The sequence below is a fragment of the Erithacus rubecula genome (assembly GCF_903797595.1).
Source record: "Erithacus rubecula genome assembly, contig: SUPER_Z_unloc_2, whole genome shotgun sequence".
NCBI lineage: Eukaryota > Metazoa > Chordata > Aves > Passeriformes > Muscicapidae > Erithacus > Erithacus rubecula.
This window is the reverse complement of record NW_027635860.1, coordinates 10,645,462-10,659,760: the sequence shown is the minus strand read 5'-3', so window position 1 is coordinate 10,659,760 and position 14,299 is coordinate 10,645,462. Positions and strand designations below refer to the sequence as shown.

The 14,299-nt window shown below is 37.5% G+C and overlaps 1 protein-coding gene across 7 annotated transcripts in view; it reads right to left on the bottom strand.

The window, feature by feature from the left end:
• PAM (peptidylglycine alpha-amidating monooxygenase) overlaps window positions 1-14,299 on the bottom strand; it is a 123,203-nt gene that overhangs the window by 35,014 nt on the left and 73,890 nt on the right. For all 7 annotated transcript variants that reach the window (XM_079331194.1, XM_079331198.1, XM_079331192.1 and 4 more), the window contains exons 8-13: window positions 10,147-10,195; window positions 9,611-9,678; window positions 7,887-7,967; window positions 7,708-7,784; window positions 7,332-7,435; window positions 366-553 (exon numbers count right to left, since the gene is read on the bottom strand). In XM_079331194.1, coding sequence (XP_079187320.1) covers window positions 366-553; window positions 7,332-7,435; window positions 7,708-7,784; window positions 7,887-7,967; window positions 9,611-9,678; window positions 10,147-10,195 — 567 coding nt within the window. The remainder of the gene's footprint in view (window positions 1-365; window positions 554-7,331; window positions 7,436-7,707; window positions 7,785-7,886; window positions 7,968-9,610; window positions 9,679-10,146; window positions 10,196-14,299) is intronic.

Genomic DNA, 14,299 nt, shown 5'->3' with positions numbered 1-14,299 from the left:
CATCCATAATAACTAGGGCAATGCTTTGATTCGATTTTGTAGGAAATAAGGTAAACATTAACAAATTGTTAATATAAAGTTTAGCACAGAAAAAAAGAAGCCAGTCTTTGGGGCACATGGATCACACAGCCGTAAAAATAAGTTGGAAACTGGAATACAACAAGAGAAAGAAGACAAAAGACTGTGGCAGACGTTTCCACCAAAACCAACAATAGAATCCCATGATGCTTTGTTAATTAGCAGTTTGAATTTTATGCAGAACTGCATTACCTCTTTATGAAAATTTTGCATAGCAACACAACACAGAGAAATATATCAGTGAGCATAAGATGGCATGAATAAAATGGATTACAAGTGTTTTTCACCTTCATGATGTCCATGCATCACCTTCAGCACATCAGACTTGACTGGAATAGGAATATTTGCCTCCTGCGGAATATTTCTGAACATTTCAGGGTTTGCATTCTGTGTGCAGGTCATATATGAGACAGCATGTTTGGCTTCCATATAGTACATAATGTAAAAGTTGCACATTTCATCATCGGCAGTACCCCTACACAGTACAGAAAAGATGTGGCACTTAGAAAATAATGAGTTGAATAGCTGTTATTTGATTCATACAACTTGTTTAACAGGATTCTAAAATATGTCAATCAAATGTTTAGATGTCCCAAACTAAAACATGCAATACCTGCACTGCAGTGAGTATCAGAAATTTCATTGGTTTATACTGGAGAAAAGTAGTGTGCACAAAATCCCCACATATCTCAGAAATTCCTTGCAATTTGCTTTTGATTTTACAGAAAATTGTATCACTTATTTAAACTTTCTACAGCATACTCCACACTGTTCCCATAGGCTGTGCACATCTTCTGATTAATATGACAGAGCTGTATCATTCATTACATTACTATTCACTTACTTCTCTACAAATCTTAGATGAATGTAATTTGAAACTGTTGCAATTAACATACACATTCCATTTCAGTGGCTGTTTTTTATGACAAATCTTCCCCCTTTCCTCATCAAGTGCATTCACTGATTGTCCAATCACACTGGTTCTAATGCAGCAAAACTTATTTTTGTTACATATTAAGATACTGTAAGTATCTCCTATAGAGAACATAGCACTGTCGTCTTGAGAATAATTTGTTTGTAAGCTTCTGTAACAAAAACATGAGTACAAGGGGAATGATGAATCACTAACAAAATTCAGCTCTTTGATAAATGTGCATATACTTGAAACAGAAGTGGCTCTTTTCTACTGCTACATAATAATTATTTTGTGAAGCAGAGTATATATGGCCTCTTTACAATTGTGGTCTGTTTCATCCTCTGCCATATAGGTTAGTACCTTTTGTTTAGAGCTACAATCCTAACAATGAATAAGCTAGGACTTTTAAACGAAAATTCATAAAATATAGGGGTTTACATCAAGATTTTCTAATTAGCTTTCACAACTGAACAGTGAGCCTACACTCATTAAAAAAATACCGAGGTGGTCTATTAGCTGTTCGCAAAAGACATCAGTGCTGACTTTTCCAGCAGCATTCTGCAGCATTCATTTATTCACCATAGCAACAATAATAACCCAAGCCAGAGGGGAAACAGAAACATGGGAGAAGAGACTGTTTCAAAAGAGGAACTGGTTATTTTTCCATGTGTTGGAAGTTTGGCAACCCTTGGAGACTACAAAAATGAGACTGACTGGGCAAGCTCTGCTTAAGCTTTTAGAAAGCATTAACTTCACTGCTGGACCTCCAATCTCCATCACTGTAATTGCTTCCTCTTTAGAACTCCAGTAGAAAATGGGATCTGCAAATTACACAAACTGTAGTCCACCTGACACACTACTGTGTCTAAGCATTTGTGGTGGTTTAATTTCAGGTGTCAGTTAAGTACTGCCGCTCACTGCCCCCATTCCTGCCCTCCCCAAAATGGGACAAAGCAAAACCTGTGGTAAAATATAATAATATTAAATATTAATAAATAAATAACAATAATACTAAAAATAATAACAATAATACTAATAAACATTATGGCATGTTTCATACAACATACATTTGTATGCTATAATGCAAACAAATATTAATAAAAAATAGTAGAATAATAATTATAACAATTAATGTGATGAAAAGGACAGAGTGAGTTTCCCCGCTGAATGCATACTAGTACATTGAAAGAAAATACTGTAATTTTCCTAAGACTCTTTCTTAAACTCTAAAGACTATTCAACAGGAGCTACTTTGAGGAAAGCTATAGAAACATGACAGAAACATTTTGAACTTGTGAAAAAAAGTTGGCAGTTAAATTAAGATTTTATGGGTTTAGTGTCCATGATATTTGTGAAATATCTTCTCAACTAATTTTGAACTTCTCAACTAATTTTTTTCAACTGTTACACATCACTGTCTTAACTGCCCACTGGAAGGTGACAAATCCATTTTGAATCCTTAACTGAGATGCAATCTTAGGGTGCTCAATGTATAAAAATCTCTTTCCTTGGAAGCTGCTGCACACCCCCAGAATGGAGAGGTTTCCACAGGTTATCTTTGTTTCTCTACACATGCATTAATTATGCTTCAAAGAACTACAGCCAGCTAAGAGAGTATTGATAATATATTTATTTTTGCAGCTGTATTTTTCCACTTCATCTTACACGGCTGTGTCTTTCATCTGCTATGGGAGAACAGATTGTGGAAGAACAGGAATGGGGCTGTGGCCAAGCCTCATCCCTAATGCATGTATAAGACAGCTGAACAGCACTGAAGAAGAAGAGTGGAACACTCGGGTACTGACAAAAGAGTTAAAGGGCATATAGGTGTTATGCATGTGAGAGAAAAGGTATAAAAGTTGTACCGGGGAATAATAAAGTCCTGATGCTTGATGGCATCTTTGGCATCAGTCATGTGTCCACTGTCAATTGGTGATCCCAATATGATTTGGGTAGACAACTGCAAACTGTAGAGCTGATGGTGGTGGAGCCCAGCCCAGCAAAGGAGCCAGACCTGAGAGTCTGAATGTTCAGACGACTTACAAAAGACAGAGACACCAGTCCCAGGTGAGTGGCAGGGAACGTAAAAATGGGGGCTCAAATATCAGCAGAAAAGGAATCCATTTTGGATGTGGTGTAAAGAAAATGGTGTAAGAGCAAATGCACAGACTGCCTTTTACGTTGAAACATGGGAAGAAGCAGGGCACATGTTGTGGGAGGCAGCTATGAGGGGGGATGAAATAGCCACAGGGTCTTTATGACATGGCGCTTAGTTTGGGACTCACAGCTACAAAATAAAGATAGAGAAGTGGCAGCTACTGTCATTACTGCTACCGCTCCCCAGCCCTCTCCGAGGCCGCCACTCCAGTAGCCAAACCCCTCACTGTGGCTGTGGTCGCCTTTTGTCTCCTCCTCCCTCCAAGACTGCTCCTTCTGTGAAGAGTCCTACCCTGCCAGTATTGCCCAAGAGTTACACTTCTCCCCTGGATGCCAATGATGGCATTTCAAGGTCTCAGGAAGCTGCATCAGCCCGGCACAGCCTGGCCATGGCAGAGCCACTGTGGCCCTACTGTTCATGTGAGTATGGCAGCCTGCAGAGGGTTGGGGTGGCAGCTGGGAGCCTTGCACAGGTTTACTGAGGAAGGGCTGCCAGCTGCTGGAGCTTCCCTTGGGCAGGCAGCTGCCCCTGTCACCACACGGGCAGCGCGGAGCTGACCAAAAGCTGCTTCCAAGCACTGCTGTTGCAGATGGAGTTGGGGCTGCTGGACCCTGGGGACAGCTGGCAGGGCTGTGCCAGTGTCATCAGGGGGCTCCTGGCTGTGCTTTCCAGCCAGCATGGTGCAGTGACAAAGGCTGTGTGGAAGCTGCTAATGGATGAGCGGGTTCCCCATATGCAGAAGCTGCTGGCAAATCTTGTCCACGGCCTGAGTTGGTTTTGATGAATTTACCAGGGCTGGCAGAGTCAAAAGGAGCAGGCCACCAGCAAGCTGCCCCTCCACTGCAAGATATATTAACATTAAAACCAATGGCCATCTCAGTGAGGGGGGCAGACACACAAATATTTTGGGTACAATTGTATGAACAAGTTAGGGAGGCAGGGGAGTCAGGTTTGGCGAATCAGATTCTAGCATGTCCTGTGATCCAAAATAATGGCGACAGCCCTGATGAACGCTAAAGACTTAAGAAACACTAAGAAACTTAAGAAACTCAAGTGATGCAGCAGGGGCTTGCTTCTTATTTTGTTCAGTCTATGCTGCGAAGTATCTCTACTAATGAGTTAACACCCTTTCAGTGCCAGAAGATAGCACAGATTTGCTTCTCCCTGACTAAGATGATGATTTCTGAGTCGCAGTGGATACAGCTAGTGAATGGGGTTGCCACGGGAAATTCAGAATGTTCCCAGAACGACCCTCGTTTTGGAGCAAGTCTGGCTCAGCTCATGGGGGACCCTCCAATTCACACACTGCAACCATAAGCCCAACTGTACTCTTTAGTGTTACAGCAGGGAAAGGAGCTCGCATTTCTCACGATACAGTGTGTACTAGATTTAGGAGCTCCTCATCGGTCGTGGACAACAGCTAGGCAGAAACCCAGTGAGACGAATATAATTACAGATCATCTTAGGAAGGCAATTCAGAAACCAATTGACAACGCAGCAGCCTGAGAAACTTTGCTTTTGCAGCTGGCAAGAGTTGATTGCTCATGTACTTTGTAAAGCCACACAATGATGTGTCCAACGATCAGGGCAAGAGCCAGCTATTATGACAGCCTTATTCTGTGACATTCCTTATTCTTATTGGGACTGGTGTAGGGCAGTAGTTCTGTTCTACAAATTGTCATGGTAGAGTTTCCAGGAAAAATATTACTCCACCACCCTACACATAAATTTTTGCGGCTGCACCTAGAATTGCAAATTGTGGAATCATTACTACAGTTGTCAACCTCCTTAAAAGGGAGCAAGGTTTTTGGAGAGGATCAGGGCGAACAGGAAAGGTAGTTGCCATCTGAAAGGAGGGAGATCAGTGGCAGGACCTTATAGGCCACCAAGATGGATCCTCTAAGTTAGCAGAACTGTGAGTAGTTACAATGGCTCTCAAAGCCTGACCTTATGAGAACTAAAATGTTGTAGCTGATTCTCATTATGTATGCAATAGGGTTTATCAATTAGATCATGCTGTTTTGAAAGAAGTAAATAGCAAGGAATTTTTTTACTTGCTGAAAACATTACAGCATACTTTACACCAATGAACTCCAGTGTTTTGCATTCTTTATGTCCGTAGTCATATTAACTTGCCTGGGTTCATTGTAGAAGGAAACGCCCGTGTGGATAAACTGACAGCCTGGGCGTGGGCTGCCCTGGCACCAGATAGATTGAAACAGGTAATTCAGTCACATCAATTTTTCCATCAAGGGGCTCGTGCCCTACAACATCAATTAAATCTTATATCTGCAGCAGCACATGATATCATTGCCTCATGCTCTGATTGTCAGCAACATGTCACCATGACTCAGGACGGAATAAACCCCAGAGGACTACAGGGGACTACAGCAGCAATGGCAATGTGACGCTACTCATGTTTCAGGGTTTGGTTGCCTTAAATATGTAGCTCTGTGGACATTTACTCTAAAGCCTATTGGGCTTCTGTACATTCAGGGCAAAAGGCAAAAGATGCAATTTCATAGTGGCATGGTGCTTCTGCAGCCTTGGGTACACCACATGTAGTAAAGACTGGTAACAGTTATGTATGATACTGGTTACATAGCTCAGTGCACCCAGCAATTCTTGCAATTCTTTGGGATCTTCACCATGTCACCAGTAATTCACATTCTCCACCTGGTCAAGACATCATAGTGCATTTTCATTCTACACTTAAAGCCTTCCTTCAAAAACAAAAAGGGGGAATGCAAGGTGATATCCCTCAGGCAAGAGTTTGGAATGCTGTGTTTACACAGAACCATTTTACTATTCTTCCCTCGTGCACAATACCTGTTACTTTAACATATTTTTTGTCATTACAGTCACCAGGTGACAGGACCCGTGGCCCTGCTCAAGCCTGGGTTTGAGACCTGCAAACACAGGCCTGGATAGCCCCATGGGATATTTTCACCTGGGATATGGATAAGCCTATGTCACTACAGATGCTGGAGTTCAGTGGGTGCCTGTTTGTTGCATTCGACCTGTGTTAGATAATACTGCTTGGAACAATAAACCTGGCTGTGGCTCACCTGTCTCCCTGGAATAGCAAAAATATTTGGGTGATGGGAACACATAGCTGCTAGCTTATTTTTGCTTATTGTACTTTATAAATTCATGCAGCTATTAATTTTTTTTTAATATCCCATAGGGGAATGAAACAGGGTCAATTCACAGATGCATTTTGGAGTTAATGGCAATTACTCCAAAGAGATGCTTGTACTGTGTTTGCTATCTCTTTTGCAAAGGCCACTGCAGAAAATGGTAAACACAGCATTTGCGATTTAAAAGAAAAAAGGGGGAATTGTGCAAGAACAGATTGTGGGACAATAAGAATGGGGTTGCAGCAGAGCCTCATCCTTAATGGGGTGCAGCTGTATAAGACAGGTGAACAGCATCAAAAGAGAAGAAGCCTGGAATGCTGATGTGTATTGACTGATCACAAAAGGCATCATGCATTTGAGAGGAAATGTATAAAAGTTGTACTGGGGAATAATAAAGTGCTGATGCTTGCCACCATCATCAACATCAGCTGTGTGTCCACCGTCAACCTGCAGCTGAGTAGCATCAGTGACCAATACAGTCGAGATTTTCCTATTTATTATTAGTAGCAATTTCTGGTTTGATTGCTTTTCATAAAAGCCTGTATATTTTTAACTGAAAAAGGTAATTGCAGTATTAGTCCAGATTTTTTAAGACTGGATTTTACAATAGGTCAAAATATCAGAATTTTATAAGCTTCCACAAATTTTCTTTCTGAAACAGAGAATTGCGAAGCTTTGTTATTTCACTATAAACAGTTAATAATGTCACCTGATTAAAAAATATATTTTCTATTAGTGATATTCTGAATCCTTCTCCAAGAACAGGATCAGCCCAACATCTGAGTAAGTTGTCTGACAGCCTAGATTAACTTCAGAAGTTTTCTGAACACTTCAGCAATTTGAATATTCACATAAGTAACTTTAATGAACATTGTGTAGAGATAAATCTCAAGTAGACCAGACAGGATGACAAAACATTCTCGCAGAAATTTTTTCTTGGAATGACCTTGGATAAAAACATGAAACAAAACCACTTCGACATATAACCAATACCCTGGAAAAAACAAGTTCTGAAATGAAGCAAACAGATAAAATTTACCCTATATGTGTCTCTGTAGTTCTGCCTTCCCCACTGAACACACATCTGGCTGCTAGGATATCATCGTAGCTAATGTCTACCGGATATTTCACAGGGTAGAATGCCTGCAAGAGAGGATGATTCACCACAATCAGTGGAAGTGCTTCATATTCTCTGTGTCAACAGGCACTAGGAAGGACAGCACTACACATCTGAAACAACTTTTGCATCATAATCTAATCATGATAATACTTGGCAACATTCTCTTCCAGGAGCACAACAGCACATGGAAACACCAGGATACAAATCTGTGGACATGTGATTTCCAATTCAGCTTCTCAGTTGGAAACAAAGATATTTAAAATTTACATTCAGAACTAAAAAGAACCCAACCAACCTGGGGTAGTTGCGGACTCTGTCTGCCAATCAATGTCCATTGACCATTTCTCACTCTGTATCCACTCACTACTTTACCTATAAGATATCAATATACATGAGAAGTGAGATATACTTAAAAAAATGTTGCAGACACAACATTTTTCTGTTAAGTATTTGATATTTCTATATTACTCTTACCAAGTCTGTGTGTGTGAACTCTGTAGGCAAAAAGGTGCATTGGAGACCTTTTGTAGTGGCAGGCAATGTCTGCATCAACCACTGAGAAAATATGACAGCAATAAACAGTGACAAACAGATCAGTTATCAAACACAGAAAGTTGAATTACTGTACTTCATTCTGCATGGTTTACAAAAAGCATACCTACACTCAACAACAGATGGTTTCAAAAGATAATATCTTATAGTTCTGCAGTGTATGTATTTCTGCAGTGGAGATGTCTCAGGATATCTCCAAAGAAAAACTAAAAAAATATAGTGCAGGTTACTTGAAAATCACTTAATCTGCTGACATACATATAAAATCTTCACAGTTAAATGCCAGAAGAACTTCTTCCTGTGTACACTACTGCTATTTAGCAAATAGAGTAAATACATTTACTTACAGACTATGTTGAGGGTTTCTTAAAATAAATATAGCAATGGTAAATGATCTACCAGGGGAAAAATAAAATAAAGTGATATAATTCTAAACTCATACAATTTACAATGAAGTCTTGATTACAAAGGCCCAGACCTAACTTAGGGTTAGACAAGAGACTTTGTCAGAGAAGTGCTTTACAATGTTTACAGGGTAGTACCTGTGTTAGGTGCAATAACAGTACCTAAGGAAGATACCTAATAAAAAGCCTACAGAAAAATTCTGATGCCTGATACGTTTCTGAGAATTATTGCCACATTTCCTGTTTTAACAAATTTCATGCCTCATTAACAGCTATAAATTTGACAAGAGAAGGCAGTTATCAGCAACTGCAGAACTGTTTGTTTGCCCTTTTCCCTGCCCTCTTCCAGTTGAAAAATTAAATTCTTACACTGATCAAAAGTCTTGGGGGTAGTGGGGGATTAATTTGATATATTTTCATATTGGAGAGCAAAATATTTTTAATTTCAACTCAAATTTAGAAATGTGTCAAGTAGGCAAATTCACTAAATAACTGGAGTCAGCTGCGCATTTGACCACCTCACTGTATTTAGGCAGCTAACTGTGAATGGCACAAATGGTGCTCTTGGTTATCTCCTTAAAAATTTTGGTGTAGCATAGTACAGTCAGTGTCCAATGAACAATGTCTGTTCCTTAAAACAGAACATGCCATGCTAGCCAAAGCTTTGGGATTTTGGAAGTGTCCAAGGTGAGTTTCAGATAAAATTCAGGATTCTGAATAGAAACAGTTCAGAAACTTTCTATTGAATTTTTTTTTTTCAGCATTTTGACCTTTTAACCAACTATGAACAGAGGAATAAAATTATTAAATAGAGGCTACTTACTGGTAGAAATTAGTTTTTTAAATCTGAAGTCTTATTAGAATCACAAATGACATGAATCACGAATGACAAATGAAGAAGAGTCTAAAACAGTTCATGGCTTTTTAGGTGGGAGAGGAGGAATTAGAAAAGAGGTAGGGAATTTTTTGTAAAGTATTAGATTAAAATAAATGAAAGAAATTCTCATTATTATTGTTCATATTGTGTTTATATGGCATTGATTGCCTTTACTGATGTAGTCATAGGGAAATAGGAGAAAATCTTGAACATAACTATTTTTTTCCTTATTTTTTCAATCAATCAAATAATTAATTTTTTCATCTACGTATCAGTAAGCCTCTGTCAAATTTTCTTCCAGAACAAGCAACAATAACAGATCAGATGCTGAAATCACATAATCACTTTGTACAATGATGTCTCACCTTTCTTGCCTGGCGGTATGACCGTATTCACAGACATCATAAGATACATTCCTGCAATCAAGGGTTGCCTGCAATGGAAAATCCAAGCTCTGGTAAACAAGGTCTCTGTAAAACTCAACTGCAAGTGACTCGATATGCAATATCATTTGATACTACTAATTTCTAAACACTGGATTACATCTGAAACAAGTCTCCTGAAAAAGCAGCTATTTCACAGCAGTTCCCCTCTCCCTCTCTTTTTTGTTACCATTTCTAAAGAATTTTTGGTAAAGTATGTGAAATAGGACAAAGCTATAATCTACATAATATCTGCTCTCATCCCAGATTTATCAATATGAAGCTCTTAAACTGGATTAACTCTGTATTCATAGCACAGCTGTGTTAAGTTTCAGAAATGAATTTTTTTGCCAACAGATGACACGACTTCGAAATTCTTAATGTTGTGAAGTATATATTATTTTTATTTCACATGTTTTCAAAGGAATCTACAATTTACATTCCAATAAGAAATAGGTAAGCATTTTTTACATACTCACTTTTGATGTGTCAGATGTAAAGTTACACCAGAGCAGTCCTTGTGTTTATCTGCATAAATTGTGAAACAGTTTCACTATTAGCAATTGAACCCCTGCAAATTACTACATATTAACAAGATTCTTCTGCTATGTAAAAAATACCAGAAGACGGAACAAATTTTAATCTCAATGTGTGCAGTAAAACTGTTATAGTGTGAAAATACTACAAAAATTTGCACAAACCTGATCATCTCAGTACTGCATTTGCAGAAATCCTAACTCTAATAGAAAAACTTCGGTGGATGAAAACTACTCTACTAGAAAATGTAGATCTTTATGAACTAGTGTATGGGAAATGAAACAGTGCCATGTTTATACTCAGAAAAAGTGTAATAAATCTATGTATATGTAAAATATACAAATGTATATTTTGATCAAAGTTGAAAAAATGAAAGATTTGTGAAAAGCAATCATTTTAGCTGTTAATAATACAGCTGCCAGAAATCCTTGTAATAAAAGTCAGTAGGTGAATTTGATACAACCAATACAGACAGCAGTTCAGCCTAAAAAACTTGGATATCCTAGAATGTGAGTAAAACCAGCCAATTCATTTGTAAGTGTACTGTATCCTCATTACCTGATATGTTTGATATTTTAAAGACCCATTTGTCTTGACAGTTACTCAATTATAGTTGGTCATCTGGGAGTTAAATCTTTACTCCTTTTCAGCAAGTTTCTTTTTCTTATGTTTACATAGCAATAGCTAGAAGAATAGTTAGAAGATGGATCTAACTCCAAAGCAATTAAACAAAACATTCTGAAAAAATATTGTCCAACAGTGTATGTTTCAGGTAAGAAAGAGATCAGAGTAGTTATGGTAACAAGTGGCAACTTCTGAAGAGTTTTTCATCCCAGAAATACCCAGACTCCAAAATGAAAAAGTAGTGCATTTGAACAGAAAAAAAGGATAATGGCCCATGTGGGACAACACATGGAAACTTGACAGTTTAAAACCTATCAGTCCATTTTTTCACACATTAGCTATTTCAGTCACCCCACATGTCACTATTCAGGTATAATAATCAGTTTGCTTTTCACCATCACTGATAGTAGAATTTACTAGAATTTGTTTTCATTGTGTTCACAAAGAACATTTGTAAATTTATTTGTGAAATAGGTGCTAACACAATTTCACTGGGTTCTCATAATGTTCATCATCACAGCATCGAAAAATTCTTAGTTACTCCAGCTCTGTTCCATATTAATGAACACTTTTGGGTTCAAAAATCTGGATCACTATACCACAGTTGCACCTTTACAAATAGCAACAAAAAAGCAAAGTCTTCATTGTACACAGAAAAGCAAAATAAGAACAGTAGCTCTTTCATCAAGACTACCTACAATAATCAAGACTACCAAATCAAGAATACAGAAGTGCCAAAAATACTAAGCTATTAATGGGCAAAAGAAGGCAAATGATAAGAAAACATTAAGGAGAAAGAGAAACTACACTCCTTTTCAATGGTTCTAGAAAAAGTTGAAGATGTACGTATACTGTCCATCTTCTCCCTTGCAGGAAGCTTCACTTACAATCTCAATAGTTCAGTGTTTGCTACAAAGGTCTATGTAACGTCTCTTCTGCACCACTGTCTTAATTTCAAACTAAGTTTTTCTTATTATATAACACAGGTGATGCTCCAGAACTCAGTTTTTTCAAGTATAATATTGTTAGAACTCTGCAATACATGAATTTCAGTGGAAATTGGAAAATGCTTGCTTCCTCTCAGAACATTATCACTTAAAGTAATACAATTTAAAATGTTAAAATGCAAAGAGTCATTTTGTGTCTCTCAGTTTTGGAATTTTAATTGAGAACATCGCCATTCTATCCTTTGAAATCTGCTCCAAAATTATCCCCAAACCATTGAACTAATTTAATATTTGAAAAATGTAGCTCTTACTATGTCATTGTGTCTCTTAAAAGTATCACCATAGGAAGAGGGAAAAAAACCCCTTGAATTTATTTCAGTTTGGCAATATTAAAGAATTTTGACCCAATTTGAATTTTCAGAGCATGGAAAAAACTTTTATCAGCATTTTCACCTAAACAGAGCAATTTTGAAAGGAACTGAAGATAGTTGGAAAATTACTAGTAATTGTTACAATTGCTACTAGATAAGGAAATCATCTAAATCAGTATCAGGAGAAGCACAAATGAAATTCTAGCACAAATACCTGATCTGCAGTGCTGTGTTAAGAGTAAAATAACAGATGGATAGATTAGTCTAAACCTTTCAGGAATCCTACAGTGCTTTGTAATTCTGTTTGTAGTTTCATTTAGCCATAACTGAAATAAAACTTTTTCTAACAACTACAGAGGGGTGCCAGAGCTGTTTCCCTGCTTCTTCCTTCAGTTCACCTCCTTGAAACACTCAAATCTCTGAACACTTCACCAAAGAACATTGTGCTCTGCCTTTTGTGTTCTGTGCAAATGTAACACAATAATATTAAATACTCTCTGCTTTGATTTACTCACATCAAACAAAGCCAATGGTGCATGTTAAACTGGCCTCAGATTTTAAGGACATAATTTTTAAAAACTGTGCATGACAACACTGCAATGATCACTCCAAGTTTATCTGCTAATAAATGTTTAAATTAGTTAAAAACAATCACCAATGCTACTCCTGTTTAAAATATTTTCTAGGAGAAATATCTCAAAAATTATAAATGCTCGACAGTTTTTTTAATTTCTCATGTGAAGGCAAATTGTCCTAAAGAGAAACATTCTCCTTCCTATAAGCTGATTTTGCCAAGACTCCTGAAGCAAGCCTGACAGTTTTTCTGCTAATCTGTCTATTCATATCTACAGTTCTGAACTCTTCAATTACATGCATGATAAGCTGCCACAGACACTGAGACTTTTAGGACTGCCTAGATGCTTAATATTGTATGGGATTTTTACTCATAAAACCAAACACTCTTCCAATTCTACCTGCTTTGCATTCTGAGTATGGGGATTATAGATTACTGAGCACTCTGTTCGATCTATTTATTCAGCTTCTTCACTGCTCTGTTTCTAGTATTTCATAGGAACAGTATAGCACTCATTCATGGTGACTAGAATACTTAAAAGCTTCCAATGCAACAGCATGGCACTTTTTATGAAGCTCCAAACCCCCTGTTATTTCAGTCAGCCCTTGATTTCTACCAGAATCTCCACCTACAGTGTCAGGATTGGCTTTGCTTCATTAAAGGTAAAAAGTAGCCCCAAAGGTGAGTACAACCTCTAAGCAAGGCAATTCCAAAGCTAATCCCCATGGGGAAGTAACTTTGTACTAGGTTATATTTAAAAAGCAAAGACATGCAGCACAAGAAATAAACTTAAGGTCCTAGTAAAGAATGAGACAAATAATAAAGTAGTCAATATTGGTCTCTAATATTTGATATATAAAACTACCTTAATTTGCTTTTTACATGTAAGTCAAAGTGCTTACACTGGCTGATCTGTTTACTCATCCAGTATCAATACAGTAAAATTATTTTTTAAAGTATAGCATGAAATCTGAAATGCAACTGTACTTTTATTCGATTTGTGAAAAACAAAAGGCAAACACAGACTCCTAATGAAATTTTCAACGTACTTTACAAATAGAAAGGACACAATTGTTGATCCTGGTTCAGTATACATTTTTTAACAGATGAAGACCTCATAAAGGTCACAGATGACTGATTTGCTAAAAGGATATAAAAAACACCATTGCCATGAATCTCTGTGAAAATGCAAAGCTAACTTTCTTCAAGATACTAGCATATTCAGGAGAATGTCAAAGAGAAGGACACCATATTTAATATTCAGAATAATGTTCAGAGTAATGTTTAAATTACAACATACATGTCACATTCTTATGTGGAAACAAGCCTTTTAAAAACATCTATTAGCTTGGTGGCCAAAACGAATTATTTTCCTCAACCAAAAAACCAATCCCTAAGACATTAAGAACCCTACACCCCACTAAGAAAAGCAGGACATCTATGTTAATATATGCAATGTGGGTAATATAATTATTCAGGGACTAATAAATCTAGCAGGGAGAAATAAATCTACTCTCAGTGAAAAGGTGGGGGTTAAAAGAAGCTTAGAATGCAATATTGCTCATTGTGCAAGAAAAGA